Source organism: Montipora foliosa, chromosome 11 (assembly GCF_036669935.1).
Source record: "Montipora foliosa isolate CH-2021 chromosome 11, ASM3666993v2, whole genome shotgun sequence".
In the NCBI taxonomy this organism is placed as follows: domain Eukaryota; kingdom Metazoa; phylum Cnidaria; class Anthozoa; order Scleractinia; family Acroporidae; genus Montipora; species Montipora foliosa.
Window position 1 is genome coordinate 35543729 of NC_090879.1, and position 13142 is coordinate 35556870.

The 13142-nt window shown below is 36.5% G+C and overlaps 1 protein-coding gene across 9 annotated transcripts in view; it reads left to right on the plus strand.

Annotated features, from left to right (window-relative positions):
- Nucleotides 1-1524: 1524 nt before the first annotated feature.
- The window catches only part of LOC137974723 (eyes absent homolog 1-like), a 31869-nt gene continuing 20251 nt past the window's right edge, over nucleotides 1525-13142 (plus strand). Inside the window, exons 1-7 of one of the 9 annotated variants that reach the window (XM_068821663.1) lie at nucleotides 1525-1659; nucleotides 1761-1853; nucleotides 5439-5493; nucleotides 6058-6135; nucleotides 7180-7236; nucleotides 9504-9547; nucleotides 9750-10804. In XM_068821663.1, coding sequence (XP_068677764.1) covers nucleotides 6091-6135; nucleotides 7180-7236; nucleotides 9504-9547; nucleotides 9750-10804 — 1201 coding nt within the window. In that variant the 5' untranslated portion in view covers nucleotides 1525-1659; nucleotides 1761-1853; nucleotides 5439-5493; nucleotides 6058-6090. Of the gene's footprint in view, nucleotides 1670-1760; nucleotides 1854-5438; nucleotides 5494-6057; nucleotides 6136-7179; nucleotides 7237-9503; nucleotides 9548-9749; nucleotides 10805-13142 lie in introns of all 9 variants that reach the window. The other 8 variants (XM_068821665.1, XM_068821666.1, XM_068821669.1 and 5 more) reach the window with 8 other exon arrangements.

Genomic DNA, 13142 nt, shown 5'->3' on the forward strand with positions numbered 1-13142 from the left:
TCAAAGTTATAGTTTTTCCCGAATTTTGTAGAAGTAATTTTACCTGGTGTGCTCTGATAGATAGCAATAATCATGCGAATAATCTCCACGTAAAATGACTTTTTTGATCAATTGTCCTAAAGGCGTCGCAAATTTAGGGTTCCCTATGACTGAATAAACTGTTATTCGATATTTGCAACAAGGGTGGCGATTAATTAAAACATTTTTTTTTTCTGTTCAAAACGGCTGCAAGAAATATAAAACTAAGGAATAATTATTCGAAATTCTTAAAATAAAAAGAGCATGACATTGATGATCGAAACAGTTTGTCGGAAAATGAAAGAAGCAAGTTTCAAAACATGATTAGAGAGGGACATTGAAACACTGAAGGCCCCTTGTTAATATTTCTCTTCCCCAGATCGAGCAGCATAATTAGAGGTAACAGACCGGAAATCTCGTTCTTATAAAGTCATAACAAGTGGTATTTGGCAGCGCGGGATTTCGTAATCCGTCAAGCAGCTTTCAACTCCGGTGGATAAACTGTCATTCACTCGCCAACAGTCCAATTACAGATGAGCGGTGTCCCTTTCAAAAGCCCGAAGAGACTGGCAATTTTCCCAAACAGTCTGAGAAAAAATATGAACACGCAAGTCATTTCCTGAAGCCTCGCGGGCGGTAAAATCACAAGCAAAAAGCAATAGAAGTTAAGTCCATCTGGGCTCAAGAGCAGCGAAAATTGTTCGTTGATTAAACCAATCCCAGATGTACTTCACAAGAGAAAGCCGGCTGAAAAGGACGCAAATTCAGTATCGCAATGGAAAGAGCTGTCTGGTGATGATAAAATTGAGATAACACTTCTGTCAAATTGCAAGAAGTGTTTTTCTTTCATATGGTCTCATTCAATCCATTCAATGTTTGTTTATTCGCCCTGCTTGCATTGTGATAGCGATCGCCCTTTCGACCCCGAGGACAAAACCTTTTTCGTTGCAACCCTCGCGTCAGTTTTCTGGATGGATCCAACACATAACAGCGGTTTTAGCGTGACTTTTTGACACACAAAGTGAGAGTAACAGCGCTTGCAGATATTTCGTGAATTTTTTGTAACATGTGCTAGAAATCGATTGTCAGAGACAAGTGGTCGTTTGTTGTTGCCAGGGGCAATTTTTAAATTGAGTCGGCGCTTGTTATGACTTGAACGAAACGTTGGGTTTTAGAAAACCACAAATAACTTGAGCTGTAAAGCCAAAATAGGCATCTTAAACTGGTCTTGTGAATTCTTCAAAGATGCTTTTAGGCATCAAGGAGATTGTAAACGCGCATTGCAAGTTAGCTTTACAATTTCATGGGAAACATGAATCATCACTTCCCAGTTTAGTTTGTTTGATGCTTTCAATTGTCTCCGAGTGTCACCAATTCACAGTAATTAAACTAATTAAGCCTGCTGCCCGTATCGGGCTGCCATAAATTGCCTAAAACAAGCTACCATTGGTTGGCGTAATTGCCAAAGAAAACTTCAAAGAAAAGCGTCCTTCCCATGAGACGTTGCAGGCCTCCAATCTTTCCTCGTGAAAATTGATGAGGGAGTTTCTAGCTCTTTTGCGTTCGGTTGGTGTTCTCCTATTACACTTGAGCGTTTTCTTGTACTCTTACAGGTTGAATGCGCTACCTATAGCATCCTTGGTACGGAAATGTGAGCTTTAGCTGGGTGGAGGTTTGATTCGCGAGCTTGTGAGCCCATTACGTGAACGTGAAATGAATTTGCAACCTTTCGTCTCTTGCAGGGTGCAGTCCTCCCGTTCATTCGATGCGATGTAAGACGAGTCCCCCGATTGAAGCGCGAGTTTTGATTGCAAGCCGTGAATGGTGAATTCAAGGTAAGTTGAGCACTTTATTCGATTCGTAGCTGCATAAAAGGATCGTAGGCTATATTTATTTTTCTGCGGTGGGGCTACAGCCGTGACTTCAGAAACACGTGTGAAAGTGTCCATGAGTGACATCTTCGTTCAACCAAGCGCGTTTTCATCGTAAACGGGGCTGCCAATTAATGCGACTTTGTTTGTTTATAATTTCACCGGGATGCAGACATCTTTCCCGCTGTATTGCTCGAGCTCCCACCCTGGCAGACACAAGCGCTAGGCGCATTTCAGCTGTGTTTGTTACTGTACTGCTGTTTTCTTCGTCGCCAAGTACTGCCGCAAGCGCGCAATCAAAGAAACAATACCAGTTAATTTTGCGCGTATCGGAGCAAGAGCGTTTCCTCTTCCTTTGATCGTTATAATTTCAGCGTCGTTGCATTTGTCAATTCGATGTCGTGACTTGCTGTTGATTTTGTCCTTTAAATACAAGTTTGTGGTCATTTCCCTTTGCGGTTGCTACGAGAATTAAAATTATGGTGTTCGAGGACAGCGTAAATTTGCCACGGCTGAAAACATGACGGTTCATTCAAATTACTCGTGGAGGGTATTCACCTGTTTCTTCGTCATTTCGTTTCAAACTTAAGGTGATTGTCGTGGCCGAGAATGTTTTCCTTTTCTGTCAGCTGTTGGCAAGTTTTAGCCGAAAGCCGCTTGAAAAATATTATCGGGGCGTCATTATTTTCCACCGTTTGGTTGTTTTAGTTTAGTGTGTTAACGCTGGATGAAGGTTCTTTTAATAAACTGGTTACGTGTACGATCGTTTTCGTGCAAGTTAGGATTTTTTTTTACCTTAAGGTATTGATCTGACGTCCGTTTCCTTAATTCGACTTTTGGCTGCAAAGTTGCTAGATGAAAGTGCTAGAATCGATGAAACTAACATTCTTTTTTTTGTTGTGTAATCGTCAGAGCAAATATGCCTGTTATATCTTTTAAATAAAATCAAACTATACAGTTCCTTTGTCAAACTGTTATGACTATGGTTGTGGTCCATTTCGGAACAAGCTTTGACCACAGTTCAAACATGTAGTCGAATTTACATCCTGTGAAATTACCATAATTGCCATAAAATTAAGAGAGAACGTCCCCACACAAAGGGAAAACAATTGTGATCGCCGTTTACTATTGTTCCAATCAAATGAAAATGTTTATGGAAAATTAAAATAATAAATAAAACAATAAACGGAACAAAGGACATTGAGCTAACAAGCTGCGAGATTTTTCCCTGCGTGCGGTAATTTTTGCTTTCCGTCCTCCCGTTTTTTAACACGTCGAGAATCGACCACATTGCGCCCCCTGTCATTTATTTTATACTTTGAGTGTATTTATTCTGTGGTGAATTAGATCTTCTCTTGGGAAAAGACATCGTTGTGAGTTTTTTACACTAAAGATGTTTAACTACAGCGTCTCTTAATCCATTTTGCTGTCAGTTTCAGTGTAAGCTATGCACGATTTTACTTCATTCAATCTTTAAAGTTAATTCAAAGATCGGGGCAATTGAATCATTTACAATGTGTAATTGCCATTGCAAAATATTAGCACCTATGCATTGACCCACGTAACCACAAGTGTTTTTTGATTCCGCCTTAAAAAATTAGCACCATTGGGAAGAAGTCTTGTAAAAAAAAAAAAAAAGAATTCACTTTTGTATGTTTTTCTTTTGTGAAAGAACGAAGATGTATGAAACTTATTTAGAATTCACGGTTTCGCTTCAACCTGGCTTGAACAGTAAACAAGGAGTGCACTTGTAAGTTATTTTGCATATGCTTTAATTTCCTTTCGATGTCACATCCTATGATGTCTGAACTGGAGGTTGTGAAAAAAGAAAGTTTGTCCAGCCATGGCACCTGAACATTAATTTGTTGTCTCAAATGAAATAGCTGTCAGGAAGTCCTGCCATAACTTGCTTTCATCACGTAAGAGTAGAGAGACTTAATTTCAGCTTTTGAGTAACATAAATAATGAAGTTAGTTTCAGAGTTTGTCCTCCCATCAATGTACTTATTGAGTTAGCTTTTATGAGCATATTCAGCTGTTGTTTTTACCAATCTCCTTATTGGCAGTTGACTTTTCCTGTTAAACAACAAGAATAAACAAACTTTTTGTTGCTGCTGGTCAGCTTTGAAGGTTGTTTTTCAATTTTTGTAAACGGATGGACATGTTTTCCTCATGGTAAGGTATTCATGTAGTAAAATTGAGAATAGTAACATACTGTGATGTACTATGCCCTTAAGTAATCCTTTTATGTTGCCAGTGGAAAATCAAATAGTAGTTTTAAGAGTTTAAATCAATAGGTAAGTGGCATGGACATTGGGAATGATTCGAGGTAGCGTCCTTCTTTTACATGCTTTCAATTGAGCTGCTAGACATTGATGGGAGCTAGGTTGAAATTACAATTTTTTAACAAATTAAAAATATATGGTCCCAAAAAAAGCAAGGGATATGTACAATGCTGAATTTTGACTTGTTAGCAATCCTTGTAAATGAGATGGCAAGCTAAAGTTAGATTTTCATAAAGTGATACATTGTCAAAGAGACAATGAAAAAGCCAGTAATTGTTAATATATAATCTGTTTCAATTCTTAAATTTGGTGAAAATACATGTTGCTGCTGGCGTGTATGATCCATCCATGTCTACATGTATTTAAAGTACAACCGAAGCCCACTGCAGCACCTTCACTTTTTGAAAGCTTTCTTTGGGAATTCATTTCGGTCTTGTATAATTGTCACAAACTCCACCTGAGAGGCCTTTTTAAAGATGTCGTCTACTTGTAAATGTTCTTAGACTAAGTGCTTTTAGTTCCCTATGACAGGACAGAAAGGATAAGGATCAAATCAACCAAAAAATGAACAAAGTTGCGGTAATGCACAGTTTTTTATGATCTGAGACCAAAAAGTATAAGTGTATCCACAGTACCAAAATTTAAAAGAAATAGTCTTTGTAGTTTCCTAATAAACTTTTGTGCACTTACGTGAAGATAAAGCTTGTATGGTTTTTATTTGTAGGAAATTCTTACATTTGTTTTGGTTTATGTGTGCGTGACCCAATTTTCCGCATACATCATCTCAAGCCAATAATTGCATGTATGTGAAGAAACAGTACAATTTATAGGAACAGGTGATTCTCTGTTTTTGAAGGCATTCAAATTTGCTGTCTATTTTGACTGGCAATTTCCCTTAAAGTGGCCCTACTCTTTTGATAGACATAGCAACATTCACTCTCCTGAATTTTCAGGATCATCCAAAATAATCAATAATCAAAGGAATGAATCCTCTGTCGACTCTGATCTGTCAGTAGGATTTTAAAATTATTGAAGAATTTTGTTTTGCCTAATTCATAATTTTTTGCACATTTTTTTCTTAATCATATTTTTAAAAAACAAGGGCTTTTTAAGCCATGATTTTGGATGTTTATTGCAAAATATAAACATCTTCCCAGCCGTGGCCTTTTTTAACAGTCTTTGGGTTTCAAAAATAATCAAGAAGTTTAAAAGCAACAAGTAAAATAGAGTTCTTGAAACTTATTTGGTGTATTTTTATTTACTAGGCAACTGGTTGTTAATTTTTATTGAATTTCTTTAACAGCTCCCAAATTAATTTTGGTAAGTTGACAAACAGTTCTAAGTGTTAGACTGAGACTGTTAGGTATGCTATACATTGCACAGGAAGCGGAGAAATACAGCGCATGCTGGTTTACGTTATTATTGTGAGTTGTGGATAATAAATTGTGCTACAATGGTGGCTGTTCAGTGAAGGAACTTAACTTCAATGTCTACAATAATGTTGACACTTTATCAAGCCTTCCCTGAATTTCTCTTCCCATTCATACATTTAGGTCATTTACATGTAGTGTTGTTGTCTAGTTACATTACAGTTATCTCTTGTTAATTTTAATCTATATTCGTCATAAAACAATGCATCTGTTTTTGGTAATGAAAGTGAAATTAATAAACTTGAATGCTGCTGGTTACTGTCACAATGGATGACATTTTTATTTTCACAAGATCACTGCTTTTTTGGACCTAAATAAAAATCTTTTTAGTGACTTTTACATTAAATTTATAAAACCACCCAACATTTATCATCTTCAGATCCTATTTCAAATTCTGAAAGTTTTAAATTGTTCCTTGAATTAAATTGAACTAACTTACCTTTATCTCTTGAAGCTTAACTTGGAGAAGACTGAGTCAGACGATCAAATGTTTCTTTGCGGTTCTAGGTTTTATGCTGCTATGCCACCCAAGGTATAAAACTGTTAAAACTAGCATTTGCTTTTTTTAAGTACTCTTTTTATAAGAACATCTAATTTTGAAACCGAGGCTGAACGTTCTTAATTAACATGTCTTAAAGTTGTGTGGTATACTAAGTTTGACTACAAACTGAGTTCTTCTTCAGTGCGTCATGCAAATTATAAGAAAATCACATTGTTAATGTTAAAAACAAGTCCTTAAGTATTTGAGTTAATTGTCCTGTTAGACTACAGTTTGACATTTTTTATCTTTATTTAAATGTATACTGCTCACAAGAACCCAAAAAAAACCAAATGATCAAAATAAAGACATTCTTAAGTGACTCTCACCCTTGGTATGTTCTTAATTATGCTCTTAAAATTTTGGTTATTCTCAGCCTGGATGTTCTTGTAATGATGGTTCTTATAAAAAGGGTGTAAGTTTGTTTCTATAGATAAATAAAATGACATTTCTTTCATACCTCAAATCAGGTGACTGAAAAGTCCTTGAAATGTGAAATAAAATTAACTTGGAGTTGAGGGGTTTTAGGCTTCTTGCATGATAACAGCCTTGAATAGTGCACCATTTCTGAATTCTCAATAAGTTTAAAATAGAGGAATATGACAGAACTGTTCAATACAGGCATTATTTATTGGTTCATGGCACTCTTTTAAAGGTTTGTTTAAATCATTAACGCCAAGAAAAGGTAAATGTTGAATCTTGCAAAACTCCTTTTAACTGTTGAATGCAATAATAATTATTGATTTGATGCTTGCTAAACAAAACAACTGAGTTTTTTCACATGTGATTCCTTTGCTATTGTAGGCTTGAAAGTTACTACCTGTAGTTTTCTTATGGTGGCTTTTTCAGCTTAATTTATTCGTACCATATTACAAATTCTATCGGTGTTCAGACTGTTTTTAATGACCTTTTTTAGTCTCAGTGTGCAATGGTTACTTCCTTATTTATTTTAGTCATCTTCAATTGCACAACTGTTTTCTTAGGGCAGTTGCCTGATGTTTAACATTAACTATCTTTGACTGACCTCTTTTCTTACAGGGAATGGCGACAGACCCAGTTCAGTCAGAGGCAAACAGTGTCCTGGAAGCAGCACCAGTAAGAACAAACCTTTGCCGTAATAAGCACATTCTAAAATCACACCTTTACAGGGTTTGTGTTGATTAATTGAGGGCATTTTTCCATCATTGTAACCATTTTATCATGCTGGTTATTTTCAATGGGAAGTTGCTTACTACTTAATATTTCTGATAAATTAAATTAAGGTAAAATAATGATTATTAAGTAAGAACACTTTGCTGTGTGTATCAAAATCATTTTTGGAAAACTGTAAATGGAAATGTTGCAAGTGTTACAAACATAAACTGTGATAACAAAAACTGCAAACAGCCACAAAAATGAATTTTCTAAAATGTCAGTTGCATGGCAGATTTTTGCTCAAACTAAAATGTCTTACAATGTAGTAAATGTACCTGGGTTATTTTGTTTCTTGCAATCTTGTACAAATGTAATTCAACCTCAGAAAAACAAATTAATTTAAATTAAATTTCTTCGATCAAGACCAAAGTGATGCAGTATGCTTATGACAATGAAAATGATAATGAATTTATGGTAAACCAATCTGCAGTTTCTGCAGAATCATGTAACATCTGAGTTAATGTGTTGGCATCTAATCCTAAAAACATCTTTTGTGTAACATGAAACGCCATGCAATGAATGCCAGTTAGATTGATTGGCTGTGGAAATATGGGACCTCTCAGGTGAAAGCGTTCCTAACGACTAGTCTTCTGAGGCAAGAAGCTGTGAAGTAGCCATGAAGTCACCCTGAGAACAGCACAGGAAGTCGTCCTCAGGAGTAGGGAGTCATTCTTAAGTAATAGTGACTCATAAAAATAAAATTGGAAGTCGTTCGCTTTCCTCAAGCAGTTGTTCGAAAATAACAGGTACATGTAGCCATGAGAATGGCTCTGGTCATCCACGAGAGAAAGCAAAAATATTTCTTGTCATTCGAACGAATTTTGAGTTCGCTTGCAACCATTGTATGTCATTCGAACAACTCAAGCAACAGGAGACAATCAAGTCTTGCACTTTCGCGGGCCCCCGCGTAACGAACTTCGCAAAACACTGTTGTAAAACTGAAGTCTTTAACAACACTTGGGAATGGGAAGGTTAACACTGCAAGGAGAGAAAAGAAGCTGCTGGAGAATGGTGATAATAATATTAATTCTTGCGAATATGCGTAGCTTCAAAGTAACCCAACTATTTGTGATGCATTGATCAGAACTGTTGTTCTTGTCTTTATTCTTTCAATGACAAATGTTTTGTGAAATTTTATTTACATTAATTAAGGGGTAGCTAAGGCCAATAAGATTGTTTTAAGGTTCTGAAGAGTTTGTTCAAGCCAGATGTGTCACAACTTTTCGAATGTCACAGCGGACCATTCGGTATGCAAATTTCAAAAGTCAGCAGACACGCTTGCCTGCCATGAATGCCCATTGTGGTTCGGGGAAAATCTTTGACCCATTAGTGAATCTTGCATCCTTGAGTACGAAAGTGCTCAACGTCGGGGAAAACAACACACTACAAGCTCACACGCCAAATTCTTCAGCAGAATAGGCTTAAGCCCGCCGCACACAGTGAGGAAAGAGCTGAGCAAACTGCCTCGCGTTTCCTCACGTGTGCGGAAGAACTGGAATTTTAAAAAAAATGATCCGAGATTACTTTCTTGAGGCTTCACGCTGTCTTCCAAAACACCGCAGACTCCCATGATTTACACTTAAATCCTGCTTTTTGCTGGCGTGAACCAAGTCACGTGGTGGTGCCCTGTCTATTTCCAAGGCATTGGGAGATGAGAATCGGCTGTGAGAATCCGGCGGAAACCTCAAAAGAATACTGTGTGCTCTTTGTTTAATGAAATTCAGTCTTTTTGCCTACCCTTGAGGAAATCTGAGTTTAGATGAGGTTGCTTTCATCAAAGACTTTTCACTCAATGTGATGTGTCAGTGTCATCTTCGCAATTGTTTGTTTCCAGCCGCCTGAATGTTAAAAAAACATCATGGTAACGAATCGACCCAATTGAGTATTTCAATTCTTTGAACACAACCCGTAAGTTACCCGTGAGCTTGCCACGCGTTTGGCCGTTCAAACGACTTTCCTAAGGAACGTCATTTGAAGACACCATACAAAAACTAACAGGAATGATGAAGTGTCTCCTAGTCCCATCAAAGCTTATAAATCTAGTAATATTTTTAAGGAGAATTTATCTTTTCAGCAAAACATTGGAGGATGTTTTGTATTTCTTTGGGATCTCAGGCTGTGAAGATGAATTATTCATTGCTTAGAACCCTTTTTTTTTTGTAAAATAGGCCAAGAGACCCAGACAGGATAACAGTGACAATGAAAAAGAAAGGTGGGTGTTAATTGTCCCTCCCTAGCCCTTGTGGTATGTCATTTAATAGCAAAATATTGAGTAAAATTTGCCACTGTGTCCAATACTTACTAGCTACATTGTACTTCTGGAGTTATTCATGTAGGGCTCAATTTAAAGAAAAAGTCATCATCTGAATAAAGTTTAACTTGTTTATTTTCTAAATGGGATCTTTGCTGTACAGCAGTGATGAGTCAAGCCAAGGTGGATCTCCCTCACAGCAGCCTGTTAACCACACCCAGAGAGAAAACAAATCATCCTCTGGGATGGCAAGCGTCATTACTTGTCAAGAATCTGATAAAAATGACTCTTCCTGGGATGTGGGTGAAGGGAGTATTACAGTGACAACTGCAAATCTTGGAGTAGGAGTACCTAATGTTGTTGCACCAGTGTCTACCACAACATTAAGTTACCCTACATCTGATGGCTCTACTACTATGACAAACTTAGATGGGTGTGGCTATGGAAGTCAAACAATTGCATCAGGAGTAACAGACAGCTCTGGACAGTACCAGCAACTCACAGGGCAGTATGCTGTTAATACAGCTGGTTATTATGGGCAGCGTCCTTATCCTCATATTGTTCCAGCTCCACAACCAGGTATGCAACAGTTCAAGACCACTGGAGGAGTTATCCAAGGAACGGGAATCACCCAGGTTACTGGATATGTTTATCCTCAAACGGGACCTCAGGCAGGTTATCCGATGGTGCAGACTGTCAGATACCCTGCTGTTAACTCAGCAGGCAAGACCACTGGGGATTCTCGTAATGCTTCCCAAGCAGACACGCATGGAGGGAACATCCCAGATATATCTACTCTTCGACAGCCAGCAAACCCCTCATTTGCAAATCCTTATGGAACAGTGACATATCCAGCCATTATCCAGCCTGGTCAGACAGTGTACAGTAATCAATATCAACCTCCATACGGAACAACTTATGTAGCATCCACAGGAACTCCAACCACTAGCGCTGTGGCATATTCTGTTCAACAGTCAGATCAAGCCTCATTTCAGTATGGATACAGGAGCAATCCACAGACTTACCCTTACAATTATCTGAACACTCCTCCACCAGCATATTCACCATCACAATATATAACACAGGTAAACAGCACTCCACCTCCAAATGCGGTAGCTGGTCAAAGCAGCAGTTATCAACTGACACAGCTTCTGCCAGGCCAGGCAAGTCAAGGCATCACAACTAATGGAGAAAGAACACATGCTGCAAGCACTACAGGTATTTTCCATTGTGCTGTTACTGAGGCTGTTAACTGTTTTGTGTTTTTTAAATTAGACCGAGTGTTTTGACAGTAAAGCTTGAAATTTATACCAAAATCTGCAATTTTTGAATATCTTCCTTGATGAATCATTTAACCCTGAATAAAAAAGAGGCTGTCTGTCATTGTTGTTAAAGCCATGACCTCGTTTAGATGTATTGTCTGGTCACCAAGACATTTAATCTACTGGCAATAATAGTGAACTTTTACTGTAAAAGTTGTTTTATTACAAAAGAGTTATAATACTGTAGTTACATGTATTACAAAAACCCTGGTTACTATGCTCATTGATTTGATTAATTTTCACATTGGGGATTTCTTTACCTGATTTCTTATCTCTTGCATTAAAAACTAGCCTTGGATACTTTTTGTTTTAATGAAGCAAAGATGATTGTGCTTTTTCAAAGACAAGGCAAGGATTTCATGTAACAAATTTAATTGTATTTCATCTGTCAGACAAGTTTGATTGAACACTTCAATATCACCATTAATAATTTTCTTCTATGTATTATCATGAGATCCATTTAATGTTTTCATATTCACACCTTTTATTGTGTATGTATGTCTCTGCTCTGTTTTTGCTTATAGATGAGTTCACACACAGAATTACATAAACATTAAATCACTGGCATTTTTTAATGTTGAGCTGAAGAGCGCTTTTTGGACCAATTTTTAGAGTGTAATTTATCATTTTATTTTACTCTAGACTTTCTTAATTATACTCATTGTGAAATGCTTTTGATTGTTATGCAAAAACATTACAAAAGTTATTAAATTATCATTATTACTATTTCACTTTTGAACAGACTAGACGCAGACTCGACTGATCAGTGAGAAAATGGCAAATCTCTTTAGTGACATTTTACGTACTGTCACAGTGATAAAGAAGAGCAATAATTTTCCCTTTATCTTTATTTATTTTTGTAATAACTTATTGAATTGGAATTTTAAAAAATTCTGATAAGTGAACACAGTTTCTGTGCCCTGCCCAGTGTGATGCACAAGGCAGAAAAGAGCAGATGTTTTCACACAATATTAAAATGTGCTGATTAATGTTCAATTCTTGTTGTAGATTTTTGAACATGTGTTCCTTCCTGTAGCATTTTATTTAAATGGAAATCCATTTAATGGTTCCATTGTTTGCTTTAAACTCTCATAAATTAAATGAAGATAAATATTGTTTTATTGTCATGTAGATGCTACTATTAAGAGCACTTATGTTTCTTTAAACTCTGTTTCAGTCACAGTGCACATCTTCAACTACTTTATTTTTTTCTTGATTACATACTGGTTGAAAGATGAAGCACATTATGGGATTAAAAGTAATTTTTTATCAGTGGAAGCCAAACTTTAAGAGGAATGCACAAGGCCATTAGCATCAACAAACAGATGTTTGCAGCATTAAGTTAATGTGATGGAGCTAATTAAAATAACAATGAAAAACAACTCAACTGCATATGTATACAGAGATACTGTATGTTAAGTTTTTCAGATGTGTTTAACCAAGCAGGAAGTTGAAAAAAGGAGCAAATTGTTTTTTCTGATAATTGGTTTTGTTGGAAGGTTGCTGCCACATAGTGGAGATTCTGTTTGTTGGACGGTGGATTTCAATTGATTAAAGCTTGCGACTAATAATTTGTTAGGTGTCTTAAAAGCTTTGGTAAACACAGGAAGTTAAGTGCATTCATGCTTGTTTTGGAAAGTAAATTTTTTAAAGTATTCGATGTGAGTCTTCCTCACATTATATAAAAATAAAGGATTATAATTTTGTCTATTTTTTCCTAGAAAAAACAGGAAAGGTTGTCTTATGTTTCATTAGGAAAGTAAATTATTTTGAGAATGATGGTAAAATTCAAGAACTCCTACATTGAAGAAGTGTTTTAGAAAGAAGTAAATTCATTGCAAGTTTTAAAAGAAATCACAGAACTTTTTAATTTTCAAGACGTACACTCTACATGTATTTTGGTGTGTCCCACTACTTCATCAGTTGCAAAATGATTTGAAAAAACTGTCTGAATTTATGAAAACCTGGAGAATTATACATCCTGGTTCCATTGTTACCAGAACCAGAGGTGTATCCAGGTTTTCAAATTTGGGGGTCCTCTGGACCCCTTCTTGAAAAATTTTGGTTCATTGCAAAATTTTAGGGGTCCAGCTAATCAATATTCAAGAATATTTAATATTCATTCTATTTGCCTCCTAATTGCTGCTGTTGTACTCTTTAAGATAATTTTCTAAATTGCACAAAAATGAAGTCTTATCCTCCCTTCAAATATAATTCTACTTAAAATAGAATGA